Genomic DNA, 26,971 nt, shown 5'->3' on the forward strand with positions numbered 1-26,971 from the left:
TATAATCGATAACTTCTCCTGTGCATATTTTTTTTTCTCATTTGCCCGATCCTGTTATACATTATCCCGTTATTGCCCAAAAAATGACTTTAAACTGAAACAAATCTTTAATCTTGGACAATGTCATGCCATCTTATAATTCCATTATTCATTGCTCAGTTTTATCTCAAGTATCAATTTACTGTAGATATTGAACTCCATAGTGCAGTCAAGGACGAAATAGCGTGATATAGAAAATGGGATGGATGGAATTGTACACAGTGATGCCATCTGAGCTACGTGGATGGAATATTTGTTGTATGAAAAGAGACTGACCGTCTTCTCGAGACTTTTGAATGAACGCATCCACACCGCTTTCACCGTAGTTTCCCTCGGAGGCCACAGTGGAGACGTAGTTCCAGCTCATGGCTTTGACGATGTCCACCATGGCCTGAGCCTGATAGGTGTCAGGCGGTACCACCCGAGAGAAGAAGTCGTAACGTGTGTTGTCACTCAGCTCTGGAGCTGTGGAGGCGTAGCTCACTTGGGGGATCTGTCAGGGCAAAATAATGACAATGAAGAGCAATTATTTCTTTTTGTCAGTTCCTCATGCTGGACGATGATCGTACAAAAGCTCTTGTGTATTTTTCTCATGCGTAGAATTACATTATTTATGGCTTGCATATGACGGCACCCTCATATCGATTAAACCATGACGTTTGCCATGAAAATAGTGCTGTGTCATTCAAGAAAGAATATTTTCTTCCTCAAGTGATTCGTTCTATTCTCAGTTCGTTTGGGCTTAGGAACGCGCATTTTGTCAAGCATCGCCAACGACCAATAAGCAGCAAGCATCTGATGGTTGAGGGATTTTACTTCACATACAGTCACACTATTGGCGTCAATGAAGTAATTTCACGTTCACGGACGATTCAGTGAGTGAATGTGCTGTATTGGCATTCTCGTTCGTAAATTACAGCTGGAACGTTTTGGATAAAAATAAAATAAAAAATAAAATCTAAAAATACAAATGCGCAAATTCAAATAACTGCAACAAAGTTTTTTGTTTGTTTGTTTTTTTTTTTCCGTGCTGGGATGGGAGGGGGAGGCCTGTTGAGGAGGGGGGGAAGCGAATCAACAGCAAGTTTGGTGAGTAACGTATCGCCGGAGAGAGAAAGCCATTTCAACACTTTAGATTGGTCAATGTGTAAAAATAACACACACACACGCCCCCCCCCCCCCCCCACACACCCACCCCCACACACACATACACACGTGAGGACTGTTCAGTGGCGGCTGTTGGAAGGTGAAACGTGATACGTTTGTGAATTCACACTTGTGTCAATACATGATTTATTTGGTGTTAAAAAGCGGGACACACGTAAGATGATATGCTACTCAAGAATCAATTAAATTCAACCGAGCAAAGTGAGTAGGGGGCGGAAACAAAATTCAAAACGCTAATTTTCCAAATTCAGATGAATTTTTGAAATATTGATATAAAATAACAACATGGGAAAAAAATACATCATGCAAGTTCTTTTAAATGTTTAAAAGGTGTAGTTGTTTTTGTTTTTAAACCATCGAGGTTGTTCCCCTCCTGCCTTTACGAGAACACTTTTCATTTATTTAATCACGTTATTAGTTATGGCTCTTTCAGCTTCTGTCATTTTCCTTTTATGACGTTTTTAAAGTTGAACATTTCAATATAGCTTCACTTAAATATGCAAATCTCGATGCAGACAACATGAATGTCAACTCGACTTTGTGATTGATTTCTTAGCTGACCGTATTTTGTCACGTTGTCGATTTCTGCAACATCACAAATTACTGCAACATGAGCACAAAGTTGTTTTTTTTTTTATTTATTTATTTTTTTTTTTCCGCTTCATCCGTGCTAGGATGAGAGGGGGAGGCCATTTTCTATGAGAATGCTGTTCCGCTTATTTCACCTTCCCGGTCAATGCTCCTATATCCAGCCGCTGCCAGTCCCAAGCCCGGATAGAAATGGGCGAATTGTGTCAGGAAGGACATAAATATAGCATAAAAACAGCCAAATGAATCATGCATGTGATCCTCTGGGGTGACCCCTGACAGTCTCAGGTCAGAAGCTCATGCTGAACAAGTTTAACGTCAGCGACTGCAGCAATGGAAGGAATTGTGTCTGCATTTGACAGTAAAACCTCACGTCATTGCTTCTCTAAATCCTAAATGTGTGCGAATGTAGCTTTCGACTGCTCACATCACATCAGTTCATCCTTGAGTTATACAAATTTGAACAATGTCGCTCAAGTGACTCATCCTGTTCACAACAAAGTCAAGCGGAAGCATTCATCTCGAAATGTTTTACTCATTTCCCATCCAAGTTTTATGACAACTGAGTAATCCCTTTCACCCCACATGATGACGAGTCATTGCATTACGTTGTATCGTAATATTGCGATGTTGTATTCAGGCCAGGTGTTAAAATAATGAAAACGATGTTGGAACAAAAACTGCAAACTAGACGCAGCTTTATTAACTTGATTTGCATCTGAATAGCAGAAAAAGGCAGTGAAGGGACTTCTGATCCGATGCCGATGTTGTCCCCGGCCATCACACTTCCTCTAAACAACATTCCCGTGTCTTGTTTTGAAGGAGAATCTGGTGTGCAAACACTATGTGTCTTGAAGTGAAAGCTTATGCTCCTCTGGGATGCTCTGAGAGGCAAGCCGTGTCAGGTTGAGTATGTGTGCTGTTTAGTCTGCAAGCTGCTGCCGGCCCTTTGACTTGTGTCTGTAGGACTTCTCACACCTACGAGCTTCACACTGGAACTTGGGACTTAGACGGGAGAACCTTGGGAACGGGGACACGGTCTACAATGCAATGACTGGATAGCTAAAAGGTGGTCTGCAACTGGAAATCATTTCAGTCACAAATGTATTGAAAGACACCATCGTCATTAATGCACTCTGCCTCAACATTAGTCATTAGGGCCTCGGCTAGTTAGTTTACATGGCACCGAAGAGACATGAGTCTTCGGCAGCTGGAGTGTTTAAGATATTTGAAATCTATAGCACACTTTAAATATGAAAATACATTGCACAGAGCAGGAGTGGGCAAACTTTTTGAATGGTGGGCCACAATGGGTTCTAAAATTTGACAGAGGGGCCGGACCAGGAGAAGATGGAAGGAGTGTTTTGGTAACCTCACCTCAGAGAAAAAAAATACATTTAATTTTTAATGAAAGTGAACAAAAGCATTACTGTCATGATCCGCGTTGGGCATGACAAAAATATGTCTTTGACACACCATTATAAAATAAAACATTAACAAGGTTTATTCATTTAATTTTTTTCAAATTCGGCGGGCCGGATTATAACGCTCAACGGGCCGCATGTGGCCCCCGGGCCGTAGTTTTCCCACGCCTGGCATAGAGGATGTGTCGTCACCTGTGGGAAGTGCATACTGCTCCGTGTAACGTATTACAGGAAATCCTCTAAATGTAATTCGATACTGTTCTTGTGAATGAAGGCATGTTAGGAGGTCCATCATTAAAAAAAAAAAAAAAAAAGAAAAGAGGGGGTGAACTTTCCTTGCGCCACAAACTGGGCAACTCATTTTAATGCAATTAACAAATTGATTAAATATCCAACTCACAATTGCACCATTTTGATGAGCCCTGTGCTTTCAAGAAAAATAAATTCAAAACCGCCCGTAGCACATATGGAAATAAAAAGCGCCTCACGGTGGTAAAAAAAAAAAACAGCCCGATATTTTTCGTTAATTATTATCGCGACTAAAATGCTAGAATAATCGACACAACACCCCGTTGATCAGCTCAGTAAATGCAGTATCTTATGTTATAACTCTGTATTTAATAGTTTCCTAGAAGTCGCTTACAACTTATGATGACGTATTCCAAACATCGATGTTCAGCGGTCGGGGCATTGTGGTACAGCCACATTATGGCCGATGGGTCACGCACGTGTCCCATAACGGTCAGTACGAGTCACGCCAGGCATTTAACGGAGTCAAAACATTCAATATGATCTTTCACCTTCACAGGGTTCTGCATCTAATACACTCTGGCGTGTGTTACAGGAAAAGTGCTCAAGTCCATGAGAGAATGTGTAAAGCATGCAGGCAAGACCTTATTTGACAGGGAGCGCCCACATTTTATTGTTACTCCACCCAGAGTGTAAATCTGGCATGAGAATGCGGAAATGACAGATCTGAGCCGACAGGAGGCTGCACACAGCCAGAAAAGCGAGTCGTCTTTTTGTGCCAGGGATAAAAGGGAGAAGAAACCAAAACTTCCTGCTAATTTTGGCGTGAAAAGAAGCTTCATGAAACACTGGTGCTCTTAGTGTAATGCAAGTTCACAAATGATTCCTGAAGCTTCATTTGTCCAATGCCTGTTGATAAGCCGTACTGAAAACGGATCGATGAAAGCGCACAATGCCACCAGTAGGCCAAAATGCACCTTACCGTCACCTTCTGTGTGCCCAAATCCAAACAACATGCAAGTGTTTTTTGTTTTTTTTCTTAGCACCCTTTGATGTGATCAGGCAGCATCCAGTAGACTGCATTTAAGTGTTGTTCAAAGGTGTTTGGAAGGTGTTAATGAGCTTGCATTACAGAATATTCTCGACTTCTCGCACCTAACAATACTGTGAAAAATAACCCATTTAGAGATAAAAACGGTAAAAGTTCACCACTCTGTCAAATTTTGCAGTGCAAAAGCAATGTTAATATATAACAGTGGCAAATGTGATAACATTATGTTTTTCAGGATTCAGACTGTGCAATGAGCTTCTCGCCTGCAACATACAACACGGGTAACAATACTAAGATATAATGGTATTAAAAATCATTGTGGGTGATAACCAGCGTCTTTCTCAGAAGCTTCTTGGTCGTATGGATTAAATATATCTATATGAATACTCCTCAAAAATTGGTGGGTTTGGTCAAAACCACAAATATATTCCCTATTGTTTCTGTAATACTGACAGACGTGAGTTTCAGGTGGAGTTGGGCTACGGCTTATCTAAGGCGTTACTTTTGCTACGCCTGTCAGGCTTTCCAGCGTAGCACGGATGCCGATGCCAACAGTGGCAGATTAAGCGCTTGAAAATCCTTCTAATAAAGAAAGTAATTTCTGTCTGTGCTTGTGTGCCCTAGACTTTGCTTCAACTGTGCAAATTGACTTTATATTAGTGAGTGCATCGCTAGCACGAAAAGGGGTCACTACAGAGTTACGCCTTTTCAATGAGCAAACTTTATTTTTTTTTTCTGATCGGAACTGGTCAATGGAGAACAACCTTGTGTAATTAAATTGTAATTCGTCAACTCTGAGCAATGGCATCTTATAAGCAATTTGTCTTCCGTGACAACAACATAAAAATTTTATGATTCTGAATGTCGTCTCATAAACTGGATTTAGACTGTAGGTTTAAAAGACCGATTTAGGATTTATTATCTCAATCAGACCCATCGGTATTTTCAAATCACCCACATCTGATGTCACTTTTACATTTATTGAACGTCTGCAACAACATGTGGCCAAAAAGTCAACAACTCAACTAGATAAATGTCAACTTCAGGCGTGACAATAGTAACAGGGGATTAGAAAAAAAAAATGTAAATACTGATATCTCATTTAATGCAGCTCTTGTCTCTCCCCATGGCCATGACAAAAAAAAAACACACGGGGTCATCAAATCTGTACCCCAGCCATGTCAGAGTAACTAATTAGTCAATCTCATTGTATGGTTTTATTAAGTAGCAGTGGGATGTGAGGGACGGGTGGTCGCTTAATCATTTAATGGCTAAAGCCGGTAGGGTACACGACACGCATACAGACAATCGCCCCATTGGAGCATTTTCCCTCACTTGCGATAAAAGTCAGATTTTGGTTTTACAAACACGTTCTGACACAGAATGCACTTACGTGAGTTCCCATACACTGCTTTATGCAAATTTGTATTATTACCTAATATTAACTGATTATGAAAAAAAACAATTATTTTATTTATTTTTTTTTTTACTTCAGAGCTTAGGGCTTGGTGCTCAGGTACCAAGCACTCCAAAAGGAAACATTGAAATACCACGACATTCAACAATCACTTGCAAATAAAGGGCTGAGTGAACTGTCTTTATTTGTTCACAGCACACTGCAGGAAGGTTCGATTTAAAGAAGATTTATTTTCTCCCTGGATTTGAAAAAAGTTCAGTTTTGGGCTCCCGTGTCACACTCCTGGACCATACTTTCTGAGAAACACCAAGAAAATCAGAGCTGGGCATTCTGTCTCAGGGACGGAACGGTCTATCCATCCATCCCAGACGGAAAAACATGGAAGCGGTGCGTAGAAGCAATTGCAAAGGGAAATAAATATCTTAAAATACATTTAATTTGAACAAAGGGATGAAGTGCAATAAATACAGTCATCTCTACAGTACGACCAGAGACCGAGCTCAACTGTGAATTTGCCTCATGTGACAACAAATGTCTGAGAAAGGCTCCGGTATGCTTTGTAACTATAGCTTTATTTGTCGCTGCTTCTGGAACAAAAGCGTCTAGAAGTGTTTATAATATAGATAATACCCAATTTAATAACGTTGAGGCCTCTGGCTATTAGTCTCAAGTGGCCTAACGTTCAAATCAGTTTTTATGGCTTACTTTAGGTATTGTGGCTTTTAATCAGGTGTGTTCCGTCATGCTAGAGAGATCTGTATCCTACGAAACTGGGCTATTGGTTGTGTCCAGTGAGAAAAAAATGTCACCGGCATAACATGATAAGCTCAGCCTGTCCTTGATTCGTGACAGAATGGGAAAATTGTGTGATTGTTGCTGCTGTGAAAAAACCTGAAATGAAAAAGCACAGCATGGTTCCAACCACATCTCAGTAATTTCCTGAGACAGCCTTGGACGCGCCAAGGCACCCAATATATGACAGTAGCAAAGTTCAAGGAGAGAAACTAAAATAATTGAATTTCCATTTTCATAAACATTTAAATAGAGGACTTTTCAAAATGAGCTTCAAACTTAAAAACTCTGACCAATAATGGTAATGCATTCTAAAGAGCCTGAAACGAGAAATTACCACAGCTCTTTGGGCGGGTACAAGAGAGTCATAATGAATTCAGATTATTAGACTTTAAGCACAAGGCACATGTTAGAAATGAATAAAGTAGGTTGGCAGGGTCTGGTCTTCTAATTACATCTGTAGCGGAATTCCTCAAGCAAAAATAATTCTCCCCATGCTCTGTTTAATTTCAATATGACTATCAGAACTGCTGACTCATTAGCTAAACAGATTCAACTTCCCTTTTAACCAATATCAGAATGGGGTCACCTCATATATATATATATATATATATATATATATATATAAATATATATATATATATATACAAATATATATATATACATATATATATATACATATATATATATATGTGTGTATGAGGTTCACTGATTTTCTCCTTCAGCAAGCAAACATTCGCATGCCTTTCCTACTTCCGTTCCCAAGAACTGAATTAAAAGTTTTTCAGCTGTGAAAGCCCTCTGCGTGATATGAGGCCCAGACCAGTAAACACAACTGTTTTTGTCGCTCCTCATTTATTCCGTTGTACATGGACACACACACACGCGCACACACACCCCTGCACACGCATGCACGCACGCATACTGTATGTACCAGTCTGGTGCAAATCAGTAGCCAGGAGCCATTCTTGCATTGCGAAGGTTTGAATATATCTTTTTTCCTCTTTCTGAAGGAGGAGAACAGGCAGGCTACTATATAATGATTTATTTCCTCTATTTTTAAGGTTCGATCTCCTTTTTCATTGCAAGATTTCTTTCATAAATTGGCTCCAGATTGCTTTCATAAGATGTTGGAGCATGATTAAATGTTTGATGGGCCTTGGCACTTCAAGCAGTACTGCTATTTGTGCTTGTTAAACGGTAACAAGCATTAATTTAGGCAATGACAACTGTGATTAATTATCTCATTACAAATTGAATTATCACTGGAGTTCAACATGCAAATTGTGCCGACGAAACACAAAGGTAAAGTGAGTATTCAACTACATACCCTCAAAAATTCTTTGCAATAATATGTTCTATGTGCCTGCACGAATCTAAACATGACATTCCGATTAATTTTACATTTGTGGATTTTGTGAATTCAGCCGTAAAATCCACCCATTCTAGCCACGTCAGGTGGCGGCCATTTTGTGACTTCCGGTCGACTGAAAATGACATCACGGCTGCTTAGGGCTCAGAGAACGACCAATCAGTGCTCACCTGATTTCGGAAGCTGTGGCAAGATTGGTCGTTCGCTGAGCCCTGAGCAACTGTGACGTCATTTTTCAGTCGACAAAAAGTGACAAAATGGCCGCCCCCTGAGATGGATCAAAACAGGTGGATTTTACTGCTTAACTCACATTCCACAAAGACAAAATTAATCTAAATGCCATGTTTCGACTAGTAGGCCTGCATAGAACAAATTCTTGTCAAGAAATCTTTTAGGTTGACTTCCCCCGAAGTTCTATTTCTAGGTTGCATTATTTTTATTTTAAACCACACACTACTGCAGTGTTTGGGCGATGACAGAAGAAATGTTAATAATTTTTCTTGTCATCCTTGGTTTGACCTCCTTTATCTTTACGACCCAGGATATTCAACTCCTTGATGGCTCAAAAAACATCGATAAAATGATGTGACGTGACATTCTCTACAGGTTTTATTGTAATGGAGTTCTTATTTCAGGAACCGATTCAGCAGGCTTTGTCACACTTTATACTGTACTTGATCTATTCATCTCTTGTACATAAAGACGTCAGGGGTTCACAAAAAATCTAGTTTGCTCAAGAGTTTGCATTTATTTTCCCCAATCACGGGGGGTTCAACAATTACGCATGATTCATTGTTGTCTAACTCTGATTTATAAAATATAGGGGGAAGAAAAAAAACGACGTAATGCTTCTTTTTTTTTGCAGTAGCTATATGAAAAAAATAAACTGTCAGCGGTCACAAATGTTTGGTGACAAGACAGCAGCGCCACGCCGCAAAATGGCTTCCAATGGCCAGAGTGCATAGAGCTAATTAAAAATAATGAGTTCATGGCCAATCACATTTTCCTGAGTAAACAGCCTAACCTGAGGCAAAATCTGCTCACACTTTCATTTGCACTATAAAACCTTTCGTTCGGAATTCATCTTATTTAACCAGCTCCTTTGTCTCACATTATAATTATCAAGCTGTTGCCGGTTTTTTTTACGCATAGAATGCAAATTAGTAGATAATAATCTTAGGTTTAGATACTGCTTATCCTCTAGAGGGTCACAGGTGTGCTGACTTGGGGCAAAAGGGGAGTTACACCTTGAACTGTTCGCCAGCCAATCAGAGGGCACATATAGACAACCAACCATTGGCACTCATATTCACACCTAACACACAATTGAGGGTCTTCAATTATTCTGCCAAGCATATTAAGTGTAGGAAACCGGAGTACCCAAAAAGAAAACCCACGAAGAACATGCAAACTCCGCACAGGCTTGTACCTGAATTTGAAAAAAAAAATTATTATGAAATATCAGGGTGAAAAGATTGAAACTTTGATAAATGATGACCTAAATTACACATTTTATGTTGCTAAGTTCACTTTTTTTAGATCTTAATTTGATAGTCCAGTTATATATATATGAGGGCTCTTTAATCCTGTTCCTCAAGGTCCACTGTCCTGTCTGCCCCCCCCCCTCTCCCTGCTGCAACACATCTGATTCAAATGATAAGATCATCAATAAGGTCTGCAGAAGCTGGATAACGATCTTTTGAATCAGGTGTGTTGCAGCAGGAAGAGGTGGAAAACAGACAGGACAGCAGACCTCGAAGTACAGGATTGAAGACGGTACGGTATATACGGCATATAGTATTAAAAAAAATATATATAAATAAATAAAATAAAAAAAAAATTCCTCCACACATTCAATTGGAAGGACATTTTCATGGTTTTGGCCGTAATATTTTCCTGATGTCCAAGTATTTTGAACTCATCTCCAAATATAGAAGTTTGGTTTAGTTCAAACTAAACTAGAGTGCTCTCGAGGTCTCGTACGGATGACTGTCAAACACTCTGACCAAGTCTGCGTCATCAACAAAGCTTTAAATAGGAGGGTGGCGCTGACTGCGGCTGATGGACTCTGACAGACTGCGATTGGTTGACAGATTTGCTGTCGAGACCGACTGTGACAATTTATCAATGTTACTGCGATATTTTAAGGGGGCCCTGGAAATTCCAGAGCTACAGTCATGTATGCATGGGGTAAGTCCATCTTGGTCTGCTTGTTTAGTGCATTAGAATTAGCTTTTTAAACAAACAAAGCATATTTTTGCTATTTTATCCTCCTTTCTACATCCATACAGATTAAATTGAATGATAAATGTGTTAGTGATTGGAGGAAAGGGATCTACACAAAAGAAATTTTCAGAAGAAGGGCAAAAGACAAATAGGACAAATTTGCCATAGTAGCCAGTCTCACACCTGAAAAAAACAGAACAAGATGGAATGTAGAACGTAATGTTTATATACTTTTTTTCCCAAGTGAATAAGGTAAATGTTCTTGTTGTCAAAGTGATGAAGAGCAAAATGTGGAGGTCACTTTGATCTTCTCTCACATCAGGGGAATGTACAGTAATCCTCAAAAGAAAGACTGCGATTGCGTTTGGATGAAATTGCTCCTCTTGGTGATGGCCTCGTTTTAAAAAACGCAACACAAGGGATCTAAATAGCTGAAAGAAACACACTTCGAAATTTTAGCGGCACGTTTGAGGTTAAGGTTAAATATAACAGATGAGGCAAGGCTGAGTATTATGTTTCCTCTGTTGATGGCATCAAATATTAATGGAGACTCCACATCTTTAGGCTGCAACCCTCATTTTGGGCAACTTCCTGCTCCGTTAATTGTGTTTGTTCTTTGTTCTGCAGTACAAACACAATGAGAGTTGATTTTGCAAGAGAAGCCTGCGGATTCTTGTCCATACAAAAGTATTATCATCGTTTTATTTCTGTTTATCATAGTAGCTGTTTTGTTTTTTTTTGGGTGGAATATTAATGTTGACTTGTTTGTCACCAAGACGTCAATGGTTCGGTGTCGATCCAATCAGTTCTAGCTTGAGGGAGCAAGAGAATGAGGTATAGTCACAATTGCTTCACTTAGAGCAATGGTTACGTAGTGCGAATGTCTATGGCAAGGGTGGGCAAACTACGGCCCGGGGGCCACATGCGGCCCGTTAAACGTTTTAATCCGGCCCGACAAATTTTGATAAAAATGAAATGAATAAACCTTGTTAATGTTTTATTTTGTAAATACTGTGGTTTTTCAAAGACATATTTTCTTGTAACGCTTTTGTTTACTTTCTTTTACAATTAAATGTATTTTTTTTTCTCCGATGAGGCGAGGTTACCAAAACACTCCATCCATCTGCTCCTGGTCCGGCCCCTTTGTCAAATTTTGGAACCCATTGTGGCCCGCCAATCAAAAAGTTTACCCACGCCTGCTCTATGGAAATACTTGCCAGTAGTTGTCGCAAAGATTCAAGAATAGCATATGCTAGCATTAAAAAAATGTGATGCAACGTAAGTGCTGTCCGTCCATCCCATACTATACTTTATTTCCCTGGCCGTGCTTCAAAATGGAAAATGTTTCCTTTCAAGTTGAAACATTTTTGAACAGCTTTCGCTGTTTCGGGTTATCACTTCCATAACTAATTGTTTCAGTTATTGCTGTTTGAACAGGCCACAATTTCTATTATCTTTAAGGGGGGAACATAACGTAAAGCATACCTTATTATCATTTTGTCCCTGTACACAGTAAAAATATTAAGCAGCAGTCTCAAGCATCCTCCCAAATTAAAAACTCTAGAGTCTTTCAGTTCATTTAAAAGAAACTGAAAAGTATTCTGCTCTTTCCCCCTTGAATATTTGAAAGGCGTCCTGCTTGGTGGCACTTTCAATAAAAAGCCACATGATCCTCTTGGCAAAGCAATATATGAAAGCCAGATTTGCACAATCCTATATTATTTTAAAATAAATGAGTAAATATTATTATTCTGAGTACAATCTCGAAATACTCTGAAATCGGAACAGTATAGAGAATTTTTGCATATATTAGCAAATTGAAGTAGAAAATACAATAATATCCACGCCTGAGGCCTTAAAGTTTTCAACCAAATGATGAAACGAACCAATAGATCAAATTAAATGAATAAAATTAACATTTAGCATTGCTTGACCTACAAAGTTGTTGTTGTTTTTTTAATGCTTAAGAAAGTGTTGCGTTAGCATGGCAGAGGGATTAGTAGTGATGATGAAGCACAACATTGCAACATGCCACAAACATTTAAAAAAAAAAAAAAAACTCAGTCTACACATCACAATATCTGGAGCGAAACTGAATTTAAAAGCTGATGCAGGTCAAGGGGTTAACCTCCAATAGACGTCCGCTGATAAATACTCAGGCCGAGGCATTGAGTGAACAGGCATGCACTAAACATCCCGAGGTTATCGAAGTCACATCCATTTATCTGGAGAAAGTGTTATCTCCACTGGAAAACATTTGGTCTTCCACCTTGTTCTGTCCCGCATGTCTTATCACATTCGAAGGCAACGAATGTGGAGGACTATTTTCGAAACCATCAAGACTGCGGACTGTTAATAGATGGATGTTTCACCACTGAGCTGAAGTATGGCTTATTTCAACCTAAGAGGTAAGCATTGTCCTAGTTTCCGGCGTTGGCTTTAAAATATTAACCGCGTTATTTTGGAACATGTTCATTTTGTCTGAAACTAAAGTATGGCAGGCAAAAAGTCATTTAAGAGCAGTGGTCATACCACAATTAAGTATATGACCTCTTTTGTAATGAGAATGAGAATATACACTGCTGTCTTCATAGCAAGTGAAGCCTTGAAGATAAGCGACCGGCAAGGTTTGATGGACTTTTTGTGGGGCATACCACTGACAGAGGCAAATTAATGACCCCCCTGGAGAGCGACATTGGTGTATGGGGAGGCTTATAAATAGAGCAATGGTTTGATGGAAAGTCTGTGATAAGTGTGTCTTAGTCTTACTGATACTACATGACCCACCAAGACCCTGAGGGGAAAAATAAAATGGAGTCGCCGAAGCAAGCCCTCATGATTATTTTTTACCAGTTTGGAGATACCGTAAGCAAGGACTTGAGATGGTTACAGGATGTCGCAAAATTGCGCAACATACTCTCGAGAGGAAAGCAAGACTTCACGATGGTAACTTAAAAAAGGGAAGTCAAGGCAAAGATTTTCTTTGCATCACTTTGTGCGGTGTTGCATTTCTCCAACAGGAATTAAGCGACAATTTTATTTTTTTGTCCATCTCAGGGGGCGGCCATTTTATCGCCTGCAGTCAACTGAAAATGTCTACCCATCACAGCTAGCGAACGTCACGTGATTAAACCCAGAAAACAGGTGAGCCAGGATGTGATTAAAAATTCCTGCCTTTTAATTTATTAATTTTATATCTATTTGACTTTCATGCTTTAAAAAAATAAATAGTCACCCAGTGCTTGAATAAATTGCTTTCACTGAATTTTTATTTAAGTAAATATTCAGACTACTACTTGTAAACTAACAGAACTTCTACCAAAGCTCACAGACCAACCAACGATAAAGGGATCCAAGCTTGAGAACCACCGATCCACAGCACTGGTTTTAAACAATTACAACTTTGAAATTCGCATTACAGAACCCATCAGTAAATAATTAAATAAATCTTATCCCCAGCTAAGCAAGACTCACATAGGTGAGTAAAATTGTTTGAGCATGGAGGATGGACGGTTTATTTACCGTATTTTCTGGGCCAAAGGGCGCTCTTTAAAGCCCCCAATCTTCCCCCAAACAATCAAAGCGCCTTGTAAAGCGACGCGCCCATTATATGGACTAAGCATCACTCGCGACCATCAACCCTTTTACTCATTGGGCTGTTCGGAGTGCATGTTAGCACACCCTGCTGGTCAAAGTCTGAGTCATCAATGCTTCTAATTGACCGTGACTTATACATTATGTGACTATTGTGTTTGGGTGATGGTGTAGGAGAAAGCTGGACAAAAGGGCAGCTGTCCACAATGTTGTAGTCTGTCTTATCATTTATGTTATTGCAAGCAAGAAACGTCCCAGGTTTAGACAACAGACTGCAAAAAGCCCAAAGCACAACAGCACATCTCTCTAAACAGCCATGTGATTGGCTGAGTCTGAGTGGCTCCCAAGAAGCCATTGCTATAATCTTTTTGTGTTATTTTTATTTCTTTTGGGTATATAGATGGTATGAGAGATACATGTTTTGTGTTAATTTTATTTCTTTGTTTTATTGTTTGATTGTATGCTGAGTTTTTTTTTTTGGTTTTGATTTGAAACCGGTGACTCTAAGGAGTGTGGTGACTAGTGAAGTCCCTCCCCTGACGTTGTCAAGTAGACTATTGCCAAGAGATTTTTTAATGGTTAGAGTCATTGTTATTGACAGTGATTCGCAATAGTTTCATGACATCTGTCATTGAAACAGGGTGATACCTGTGGGAACGATCTCTTACGGGATTGAGTCCTGGTCATCAGCTAGCGCAAGTCCCGCGTCAAGCTAGCCGAGCCACCGCGAGCGAGCTAGTGCCTTGTAGTGCAGCTAGCGCCTTGTAGTGCGGCGCGCCTAGTATATGCATTAAATAGCACCCTCAACTGGTGTTGCGCCCTTTGAAGCAGCGCGTCTTATGACCGTAAAAATACGGTAAGTACATCATATACTTTGAAATGTAAAACAGCACCATAACGTAGGTCTGTTCTGAGTTTTAAGCAAAAAGGTAATTGAAATGAAATAGTTCATCAATTTCATCGTTCCGGATTATAACTAGAGCAATGGTCTGATGTAAAATCTGACATATTATATTGTCTTCTTCTCACTGATAGTAGATGACACACTAATACTAAAAATTCCTCTGAACTGAAGCAAGCCACTGTGACACACGAGGTCTGTTCTGTTCTGCCAGGTTGGAACGAACCAATTGTTTGCTGTAATGTGGTAAGGGAGTGCAAAGCACATTGCTGTAGCTCTGCTGCACTGCTGAGAGACAAGCAAAAATGTTGGTTGTGACTTTAAAACAATGAACATTCACTGTTTACTATACTAAATTGTTGTAATTGTAATAAACGGTTTGTTACAAAGAGTCAATATTTTTTTTTTACAAGAAGGGTCCACGAGTCTAAACATGGCATTCTGATAAATATTGCGTTTACGGAATATGAGTGAAGCAATAAAATCTGTTTTTACACCTGGTTTTAGCCATCTTAGGGGGTGGCCATTTTGTCAGTTCTATCAACTGAAAATGACTTCACAGTTGCTCAGGGCTCAGCTAATAACCAATCATGGCTCAGCATCAGAAAACAGATGAGCCGCGATTGGTCGTTACCTGAGCAACTGTGATGTAATTTTTAGTTGACATAATGTGACAAAATGGCCGCCCTTTAAGTCATGAACTGAGAAAACAAAGACTTGCAGTGTCATATCAAACCCAAAAGTTATGATCTGTACCAGGAGGACAAAACTAAAAGATATGAATCCATGTTTGCTTTGATTAAACAAGGTTGTCAAATATGTTTACCTGCCTAATATTGAAATGAATCCTGGCCAGCGAGAATCGCATACTAGACATTAAACACGACCTTTCCCTCAAACCAAAATCAATCGCCACAAAGTCAGTGCCCTGCCTTATCAATACTGGCCTCTGGTGAACGGGACTAAACAATACAAAGCCCTTCCCGACTTCTAAAGTGCCTTTCATTATGCGGCGGAAGCTGGAGGATGTTACTTAACAGTGAAAGAAAATAAGACACAACAAACTTCTTTTGATGAAAGATTAAATTCAAGTTAAATCTCGCTTGTGCATGCAAGCAGCCAAAAGACCAAGAAAGGCTTCATTCCCGAGATTTTGTTTACTTTTCAGATATTTTTTTGAGGATTGTTAATGCAGAGAATGCTCAGTCCACGCAGGCATTCTTATTAATCATTAAAAATTATTTCTCATTGGATTACTTTTTTTTTGGGGGGGGACGAGTTTACATTCCAAAAAGCTTGCGGTATAGTTCTCTTAATAATCGAGCTTATTTCGCTTTGTCTGATAGAATAAACACAGGCAGTAGTAGCGTTACGATTTAACATAATTAGCAATCTTAATTAATGTTGTGAAACACAAGTAGCTCGCTGGCACTTCAAAAAATCTCTCACAAAAAAAAATAAAAAGTAGTAACTAGCGTCAAAATGAATACAAGAAGCAAAGTCACGGCTAAGTCAACCAAAGTAGTGTAGGCGTTCAGAATGAGCCTGTGTCGTAAAATGAGGTCTTGAACTGACCATGCTCTGATCACTTTAGTGCAAAGGTCACTGACCTTTATGAAGCGGAGAGCAACCTCTTGGGTACTGATTAATTTGAAGAGCTCCCAATTTTTAAAAATACTTCAGAAAGAACAAATTAGCTCAAGTTACCTCTCATAACATTACATGCTGTTATTCCTACTAATTAATGGCATTATTAATGATTTATAACAAAAATTAGGAAACAAACATATCGATGTGCAATGCTTTATTTCCATAATCTCTCTTCCGCTTTTTACTTTTTCAAATGATCATATGATTTTTAAGATGACCGCTGACAAAAAGTTCATTTACATGTTAACAATTTGGACTTGGACTAGTATTTCTTTCACGAAAGGACATTGTAAAACAACAACAGCATTGTTGAGGGGCAATCGCCACATTCCACCTCGGTACCATCATTCCAAGACCGATGGAATGGGTGCAATTGTTGTCTTACAAGTGGACGGCCCATTTATCAATCCACTCCTGTGGTTTTTGTTTTCCCTCAAGGCACAATGTAGCCATGGAGCTCAGTGCTCCCAAGACATCCCGGTAGCTACAGATGATCATTTACAAAGTATTTGTCGTTGCCGGTTTCCCTAAATGGTTTTATAACCAATAAACATGCATAAATACAACAGCTTATTTTGTTGTTTAACTCTGTTGGTGGAACACAAGCCCTCAGTGACCCTCACCTCTCAATTTATGTTATACCTTAGTTATTACCATGATGAAGTGTAGTGGGAGTTATTTTATAACTCCGAGTGGTGGCATGTTTGATTACAGCCATGTGATGCGTGACCGAGTTTAGTACTCCCACAAGCTTACCTGCAGAAAATTAGATTACCCCTCCCAAAATATTACCCCGCATCCCTCTTCTGAGTTTTCTATTAAGGCCCAATGCGGTTTACAACTTTGCCAATGTTTACAGATCCCATCAGACGTCCTCATCATCACCTTCCCTCCCACATGGTCCGAGCAAGCTACAGCACAGTTTGGTTAATAAACTGTTTTTAAATGAAAATGTCTGCTTTTAATCACGGAGGAACAACTTATGTGGCACGTAGTTGTATAAGGATAGAAAAGTGCACCGACACTGTAAAAAAATGGGAGTGATATTTACGAAAAAAATCTAGTAAACATTTTTTTCACTCAAACATTCTAAATAATTTTTACAAGAAGAGTTTTTGAGTAAATGTGACCAGTTTATTGAATTTTTAAAAAAGCCACCCAAGGCAAGTTAAGTTTGACTTTTTCACATAGCTCATTTCATACGCAACGTTATTCAATGTGGTTGAGGAAAGAACCTACGGCCTTGAGATTTGGAGACGGCTGCTCTACACCCGAGCTATGCGGTGAGTATAAAACGTCGCTTTTGTAAGATTCCAAGGTTTGCACCTGACACTAATAGTATACTACCGGGACCGTAGCAGTGGCATGGCTCAGGTGTTGAGTGGCCGTCTCCCAACGTTGAGGTTATGGTTTCAATCTTCTACCGTGTTGAGCTGCTTTGTGTATGAAACGTGTGCACAAAATCATGAAGTGGGTTCAACCTTGGAGTGACTACTTAAATTTAATGAACTTGTGAAATGTACTCAAAAACTCCCCTGCTAAAATTTGCTTTGAATTTCTGAGTCAAAAAAACTTGATAGAATGTTTAAAGTAAATATCACTCCCCATTTTTACAGTGTATGTTTCAACATGGTGATATGAGCCAAAAGGCAGAATAAGAATATATTTGTTAGGACAAAGGAGACAAATATAAATATATTAATGTATATTGCCCATGATTGCATCACACTTTTATGGACAGTCTGTGCTCTCAAACTGTCAATCTTTTTGTAGACAACCAATCTTTCTCAGATTGAAGGTCACATGCACAATTCTGCATAGCCTGTTATGACAACAGGAGGCACACGGGAGGGATCAAACTTCTTTGGATAGCAAAAACAAGCCCATGTATTGTAAGCGATTAAGCAGCCTTGATCTTAGCCGTAATAATGTGCAAGTTTTTCTTTTGTTTAGTTTTGTTTGGTGAAGCTCTGCCCCTCCTGCCAGCAAGCCAGTTTGGATGCTTTGATCCGCGTGCTGTGGCTCTTCACTCACAGATTGCCATCGTACTCCCTCGGGACTAGTTGGAAAAGGAATTGGATGAGCTAATCACCAGTGTGAACCAGCATGCAAGTTGGTGTGATTATGTCATGGCGCAGGAGCCGCAGCAGGCCTGGAGTGAATCGATGCTTCACTCGATGACAGGCAAAAAGCATTTCAGACGTTTACACTTTGATGAATTTAGAGAGGAGAGAATATTTCCCAGAAAATTAATTCTTTTAAATAAATATTTTAAATATTTTTTGGGGCACTTGCGAATTTACTTGTCGGCTGATTTTTTTTCAATAATTTTGGGGGGATTTTTAAGATGTAATTTTATTTTGGATGTATTTTTTGGGGGGGGCAAACCCTGTTATTTCTAAGATACGCTTATCTCTGCTTATTAAAGAACTTTGGCTGGGGGTTTAAAAATCATTTAATTTTTTTTTGCTGGGCTTCAAATTCTAGATAGAATTTTGCTATTCCCTATTGCAAGCCTTTATAGTTTATTTGAATGTATATGTAAAAAAAAATGTGAATGGGTAATACATTGCATCCGAAAAGGTTTTCATTCACCTTCCATTTCCATGACAAACTTTTTTGATTGTATGACCATGTAGGGGTTTCTAAAACTGGTACTCGAGGGCCGCTGTCCTGCTTGTTTTCGATCTTGATCATTTGAAATCAAGTATATTGGAGGAGGGAAACATCTGAAACATGCAGGATAGAGGCCCTCGAGAACCAGATTTGGGCACGCCTGGTTTACCGTAAACTGTATTCCTCTACTTTTTATCGGGGCATTTGTCTCATTTAACCTGTCCCTGCGACAGCGTTCACGGTGTTATTTTATCCAAATAATCACCAGTTTTCAATCTATGATCAATTGGGATTCATGCGTTGTCCGAGTGAAGTTGCAACTGATAATCATGAAAACTTTCAGTTACCTCGAGAGAAGTTTCGTGACCCTCCACTAAAAAGTTATATAAAATAAACTCCCTTCATATGGTGGCCAAATCCTTTCTTGTCCCATCACTTTTTAAAAAAAAAAAAGCAAGTTTATTTAATTTAGGCTCCACATAAGAAATAGACCAAATTGTAAAGAGCTCACATGTATTTCAAATGAAACTGAAGAATGAAGCAACCCCCAGCAACAAGCATTAATTAAGAACTCCTGGCAAACCCACATATGGATCCCCCGCAGCACAAGTAAGCGAACCTCCCCCCCAAAAATAACAATTATCCCCGGGAATCCATGTTAACGGCATATCTAGATTGCCTCCAGGGTTTTCCTGCAACGCATCAACTTTACCAGCTTCTCATCTAAGAGCACTTCTTTTTTTTTTTTTTTCTTCTCCACATTGTTTGAATTAATTACGTTATCTATATTTGTCTTGTCTGTATTTTAGCACGCGTGCATCAAAAGATAGTCTCTTTTGTTAAACTAGGCCACATCATCATTAGACGCTCAGGAAGGAAAAAACTGCAAGATGGTTTTTGCGCTTCATTATCATCCTCACCAGTAGAAAGTACTCTTCTTTTCTTCTAAATGATTAAGTACGTCCTCTCTGCTCCGAGTATTGCACCACTTTCCGTTGCTTGTTTTGGAGCCATTAGAGAGGGAGGAGAACAAGCGGAGCTAACATTTAAACAAAAAGGCTTGGCACATATCCGTATCGCGGTTTCTCTCTCTCTGGGTATCACTGTCAAACTGCACTCATACGTACAATTCAACAAACACGAGTGAAATCTTCCAATTTTCCGTTTTAACCGATTAAAGTGGAGCGCAGTTCCCTTCGACGCTGGATGAGAACCAATTTGTGCTTGTCATCGTTTCAAGACAAACTTTACCAGCACTGCAACTTGATCCACAGCGCGAAACAAAAAAAAATGAGTTTATTGGACTGTGGCGCTGGAATGTCCAGTGGATTTTTGTCTTTGACACGCCGGCAGCAAAAAAAGGCACTCGTGTGAGAGTAATACTTTGCAAACACTGTATATGGGTCAAGACAAAGTGGACACAATTTTATCTGGAGGAAGAATGCAAAGTGCAACTAAGAGGCAAGGACTCATCATTTCGCTGGCAGGGAAGGCAAGGAGAGTCAGACCGGGAACCCCGTTATCGAACGTATGCACGGATTGTCCGGATGTGCACTTGGCACCAGGCACAGTTTGATCATCATATCATCAATTTTGTGCTCGTGTCATCGGCATGACTTGGACACTCATGCAGGTGGAGTGATGGGAGGAGCTATCAATCCAATCACCACTTGGTGGTGTGTTGGCACAGACGTTGGGGAAAGATGAAATATTTGGCAGAATGCCCTGCCAGAAATATTCTTCAACTCACAACTCCGGCAGAACTTCAACATCCTGGAGACATTCAGTCCGAGTGAGCTCCTCCAGACCACCAGTGACGATTGTTCACTGACTGGCCTCAAGTCCATTCGCACCACGACCTCTTGACGATTGGTTTCCGCACAGTAAACGTTAGCATGCTACCTCATCAAACCTTGCACCTCTGAACTGTGAAGCGGACGTGCTAACCAGTCGTCAACGTGCCACCTTCAAGTATCATCTTTTATATTATTATTACATGATTTTTCAAATGTGCTGAAGCTAAATAAAAAAAAAAAATAAAACGACTCAATAAAGTGTCGAAAAAAAAAGTGCCCCACTTGAGTGATTGCCCTTCCCACACACACACCCAAACTATAATTTTTTCCCCCCAGAATTCTCTAATTAACAAAACACAAAACACACATTAATCAATGTTAATTGCTTAAAAAAATGTATACATGATTTATTGGTTTAAAAAAAGTTCCATTTAGTGTTAGTATGTGTGTGATGTGCGTATCAAAGATTTCAAAGCAGAGTTTTAAATGAACTGCACCCTTACAGGTCACTTTAACTGATGCTCCCAGACGTGTCGCCATTTTTGAATAAAATCATCCAAGTGCTTCACAAAAGCCTCATCGACGACCTGTTTGCAATCTTAAAATGGCAGAGCGATGCATAGTTCTCATCCCACAGCGTAGTTTGCCGTGGGCATCGGCACACCTTCGCAACCCACTGCTTGCTTCTAAGGTTAGGATGCCCTCAGGACGCCCCCCTCGAGAGGTGCTCCAGGATAAATCTCACCGGGAGGAGGCCCCAGGAATGACCCAGGACACGCTGGGGAGAGTTTGTTTCCCGGCTGGCCTGGGAACCCGTTCCGAAGAGCTGCACCAAGTGGCTGGGGAAAGGGAAGTCTGGGCTTTCCTGCTTAAGCTACTGCCCCCGGCAATCCGACCCCGGATGAGCAGAAGAAGCTAACGATGAATACTTGAGGAAGGACTAGGCAACTTTATTGATCTCATTGTGGGGGAATTCGCTCCTTACAGCAGCGATTGCAAAATTAAGAGGAAAGAGGATTGCAGAAACTGAATACTTATTTCTGTAATTTAATATAGAGTAGCCGTTGCATTGAAAGATTTGGCGCTACTTTGAGAGCTCGAATAAAATGATGAAAGAAAAATCGCTTATATGAGGGAAAACAATTCTCTCGCAAAATTCAGCAACCATCCAATTGGTTTGCAGCTACATTTGTTTCACGAATCCAAAAAGGGCATTGGAGTGAGTGTGATGTAATACAATGCTGGCCCTAAGGGTGCAGACAAAGGGAGAACTGTATCTTGGACTCAACGCAGTGCACAGCTCAACCCAAGGCTGTTGGATTTTGTTTGCTTGGATCAAAGCAGCCCCGCATCGAACTGTGCTCCGGGATATTCATCCACTTTCCCAAGCATAGCTGAGCTAATGGCTCTACACAGACAAAATCATGTGTACAACTTTTAATGACGACACTGCAGTATACTCTCAAGGTTTAGATCGCAGCTTGCTTCGCAGTCATCTGAACATATTCCACGGCAAAATAATAGCACAAAGAAGAGAATTCCTTCCTTTTCCTGTGGTTTCTTTCCACTCTATCTTACGCCTTCGCTCCACATGCACACTTGTAATTCCAATAAAACCAATGTCAAAGGTTTTGACATGAATGTTGAGAATTAAATATCTCCGAGCGAAGGTTTTCGCATGTTTTGGTGCATCTGGCTTAGCATAGTAAGATAAGCACAAAAACATCATGCTGTGTGCTTCCCCCGTGGTTCACGATGCCTCATTATCCAAAGAGGTCATAGGAAATTGGCTGGACCTTTGCTACCAAATGAGGAATTCAGGTCAGGTCAGATGTATATTTTAACGCAAGCACTGTACTGTTTGCAGCCTTGACAACTGGGGAACTAGTGGGAACTACAAGACCACAAGATGCAGAGAGTTTGCATAACATTGACAGGGTGCACATATTGAAACGTGACTCATGGTATGGACGTATGTTGCACACTGAATGGCAAAATAAAATAGTAGCTGCCGAATATTGGACATAATTTTACCGCTGGCAAGGTAGGAGCCAACAGGCGATATATCAAACAACTATTAATACAATCAATAATTCATATGCTAGCAGGTGAAGCCAACAACGAAAATAACCAAATGTCATTAACGAATGACGGTATGCTGTCAGCACCATCAGTGACGCACTGTTTACATTTGTCGTATTCCAGATTGCACTGCGACAATTTACATCTTAAATTGGCACATATGACACATGATTTGATGGTAGATGATAATGACTCATGAGGAATGACTCTCATCCAATTACAATATGTCAACTGTCGCCCGTTGCCTACTGAAAAGCTACAGTGATGAGCACTTACTATGGTGGTGCAATGCTAAAATAAGTACAAAGTCAACTGCAGTACGGGATATATATATATATATATATATATATATATATATATATATATCAATATACACACAATACAATACAATACACTCATATACACCCCACCTGGTGACTCAGCCGAGGTCACAAGATCATCAATGACAGTACTCACTCGAGCTCACACCTCTTCGACCTGTTTCCCTCTGGCAGGCGCTACAGGTGCATCAATACAATAACAAATAGACTGAAAAACCGTTTCTTCCTGAGAGCCATCCCCATGCCGAACTCACGCACGCAACTGACTTTGCCTTGTAGAACTGAAAAATAATGTGGCACCCACTGCACTTTTTCAACACTTTTTTTGTTTTATTTTTATTCATTGTTTTTTGAGTTTGGATTATATATCTTTGCACTGGAGAGGGGAGCTCCCCAATCTGGTCGTACACAGAGTATAATGACAATAAAGGCCATTTTGATTCTGTTAAATTCCTCACTTGTAAGTAAAAGCCCACATTTCTAAATCATGATTCCAAACAAGCTGAGGACAAAAAAGTCATTATTTTGACTATCTGTGCAGAAAGCTATTTCTTATGTACCTAATGCGCTGGAATTTTCTGTTTATCTCGGCATATGAAAGCCACTTTCATAAATATTTCCTTAAAAAGGGACCTCCAACAGCAAAGTTAATGAATCATTTCGGCAGACAAATCCCCTCAATTGAGAATGACAACTGATCTATTCCTTTCTGCATGGTTTCATTAGAAAAATGATTCATCTTGCACATGTCAGAGCTTTTTTTTATGCCCCCAAGTGTGTAAACACTGATGAAATCATATCTAATTTTGGAGATCTGAATTGTTTACTGTGCACCATTATATTTTTGCAGGACAAGATTTGTGGTTTGAAGTAGTACTGTTGCTTTTTTATTTTTTTTATTTTTTTAATATTTGGACCTGTGATTTTACCACTGTGTCGTTGCAGACAGCCCACTCGCTCCTGCATTAGCAAGGAATCAGACATTAATCGTCTGAAATTATTTGGAAAGGTTAATCTCAAAATGTATGTTAATCTGGACTTCTTAACCTGCCAGAAATAATAAACCATAAAGACTTTTTTTTTTTTTATATATCTGAGTGAGAGAGTGTGAACAATTTTATCAGATTATATATTATTTGGGAAGGTTTTTTCACAAAAACACCATAACGACATTTTCCCTCATGTAAAAAAAACAACGAACAATTAAGAATTCCAATTTATTATGCGCAACGATTAAAAAAAAATAAACAAATCAATTCTGGTTATTCTAATTAAAAAAAAAGTTATTTCAACACAAAATTGTTTTTACTGATCAAATATTCAATAGTATTTTTTGCACCATGGGTGGGTGCATTGACTTGTATAATTACAGTATTTTAATGCCTTGTGTTAGTCTGATGTTTAATTTACTTGATGATATTAAACAGGGCCGGGTCTAGGCAAGACCAAGAGGGGCCTGGCCCCCTCAAATAAATGTTATGCCCCCCCAAACTAAATCCTCCAAAATAGATTTCACTATTTTTTATTATCTCATGCTTTGTTCAATACGTTCATAGAGTTTTGTATTGCTAATAACATAAAAAAAACAAGAGTTAACATTTTTCTTGAAAATCATTATTTGTTCAGTCAACAAAATCATATAACCAAATTCCTCAAGTAGCTAAGATGTAGCTTATTCGGATAGAACAGAGTATGTGCGTCCACAGTCCTGCCATGTGTCCGCTCCCTGCCACAGACCGAGGACAAATTATCCGTGCGTGCGGACCCCTAAAGAAATCTCCGCCCCCACCCAATTTCTACAATCTGGTTGATATCTTGAAATCACATTTTCACTTTTCCAGTCTTGCAAAACTTTCAGCTGATTTGTCCCAACCTCATGTATCTCATTCTCCGGTCTCAGCCTTGTGAACAAGTGACATATAACTGAAAACTAGTGAGATTGCTATATTATATCATGATATCATAACTTCAAGGAATTCAAGTTTTGCAAACAGTTGTGTGTGACAGGCACAGTGAGGGGTCTAATTGCCTTTCTTATGATGACATAAAGGAAGTCACGGTGAGGACTAAACCAAACAGTACGACAGTTGAGCATCTGAGTGCTGTCGGATTCTAATGGCTGCACCACAAATCATTCTGAATTGGGTTACTATCAACTGGTTGAATAATCACAGTATTTTCTGCATGTGTAACGTTAGCGTTCTGCCTTTTGAGCATCCGGTCACAAAACAGCTGTTTAAGTGAATGCCAGTAGGGATTTTCTACCTCACTTCATTTAATAATGATCCCAGTCAACTGCCAAGCAGTGAGGAGCTGTCCCTGTGGTAATGGAACGTTAGCATATCATTACAAGTGAGCTAAAATGACACATGGTCAGCATTGCTCTCTTAAGAAGATGGATGGAGTGTGTTTTTTCATATCTTGAAATACAAATTACCAGACAAAAAATGGTTATTAGCATGCGAATGCTGTCTTTGGTGTTAATACATTTTCAGTATTATTGCAATATTATTAAAAACTTTTGTTAACTCATTGAATCCCAGCCGTTCTCACAGCGTTTTTTTTTTCTTCTGGATTTTGACTGATTTAGGCCTACATAATATTGTGTTCTAAACATATAAAAACATGGAGCTCTGACGCAAAAGGCAAAGACGTATAAATACGTCTTTGGGAGGCAGGGACTACAACTTTCAAAACGTATATATACATCTTATCGATGAAATGAGTTAATACAATGTAATAAGCATTAATTAAAATATACAAACACAACCATATGGACTTTTAACATGTCAATGAGCAACTGATTCTTTCCTTAAGGTTTTGAAATTGATTGAACGGTGCGTGTTCGTGACAAAGTCTACTCTCAGGCCGGCACAGGAACTTGCGTGGGGGGGGGTTATAAATGAAATTTATGCTGGTGAAGAATAACAGCACTGGTAATAGTGGTAAAATAAATGGCTGCGGGTGGGAAATGAGAATAAAGTGCAAATTGGTTGAAGTTTCTTTTCCGTTATAGGCGCTTTCACACAGCTGCAGTTCTTCTTGTAAATGATTTCCTCCAACAATAACGGCGCATAAAAACGCAATCCATCCATTTTCTGTACTGCCTCACCAGACTTAGGCAGACACACTGGACTGATCACCAATCAAGTGCAGGGCTGACAAAGTCTTACTCATGTGAAGAAAAAAAAAAAAATCAAATAAATATATACGGTCTACTGTTAGTGTTTGCAGCATTTTTTTTATTTTTTTTCAAAAAATGTGTGCAAAGTGTTCCCATATTCGAGCAGCCAGCGTTAAATCCTCGCCACCATTCTTACACACCCTCAGGTCTGTCAGTGACAGTGTGTTAAATTACTGTATGCTCACAGTGGGCTGCTATGCCAGGGGACATATCGGTAACAGTCTAACTCACCAGCAAAATGCAAAGGCCTCACACCGAGACAAAGAAACTCGAAAATATCCACTTCTTTCTCAACCATGATATCACGGGCAGCAGCAGCACCCTAATCCATTACCCTTTACGCCCACACTGGAAGGGATCTGTGGATGCCTGATAAACAAACAGAAACAAAGCTTGAAGACTCAGCCCACATTTACTGTATGTTTTTTTTTTTTTTTGCCATTATGGCTCAGCGTTTTAAGAAGAGGCGGTGGAAAGCATGCCATTATATGCGTCCCGTTTTG

At 39.5% G+C, this 26,971-nt stretch overlaps 1 protein-coding gene across 3 annotated transcripts in view; it reads right to left on the minus strand.

Moving 5' to 3' along the window:
- LOC148339720 (metabotropic glutamate receptor 4-like) overlaps nt 1-26,971 on the minus strand; it is a 139,136-nt gene that overhangs the window by 44,591 nt on the left and 67,574 nt on the right. For all 3 annotated transcript variants that reach the window (XM_088289522.1, XM_088289524.1, XM_088289523.1), the window contains exon 3: nt 316-532. In XM_088289522.1, coding sequence (XP_088145648.1) covers nt 316-532 — 217 coding nt within the window. The remainder of the gene's footprint in view (nt 1-315; nt 533-26,971) is intronic.

The sequence above is a fragment of the Idiotropiscis lumnitzeri genome, chromosome 3 (genome assembly GCF_059441095.1).
Source record: "Idiotropiscis lumnitzeri isolate Australia: NSW breed Sydney's pygmy pipehorse chromosome 3, RoL_Ilum_1.0, whole genome shotgun sequence".
Classification (NCBI taxonomy): Eukaryota; Metazoa; Chordata; class Actinopteri; order Syngnathiformes; family Syngnathidae; genus Idiotropiscis; species Idiotropiscis lumnitzeri.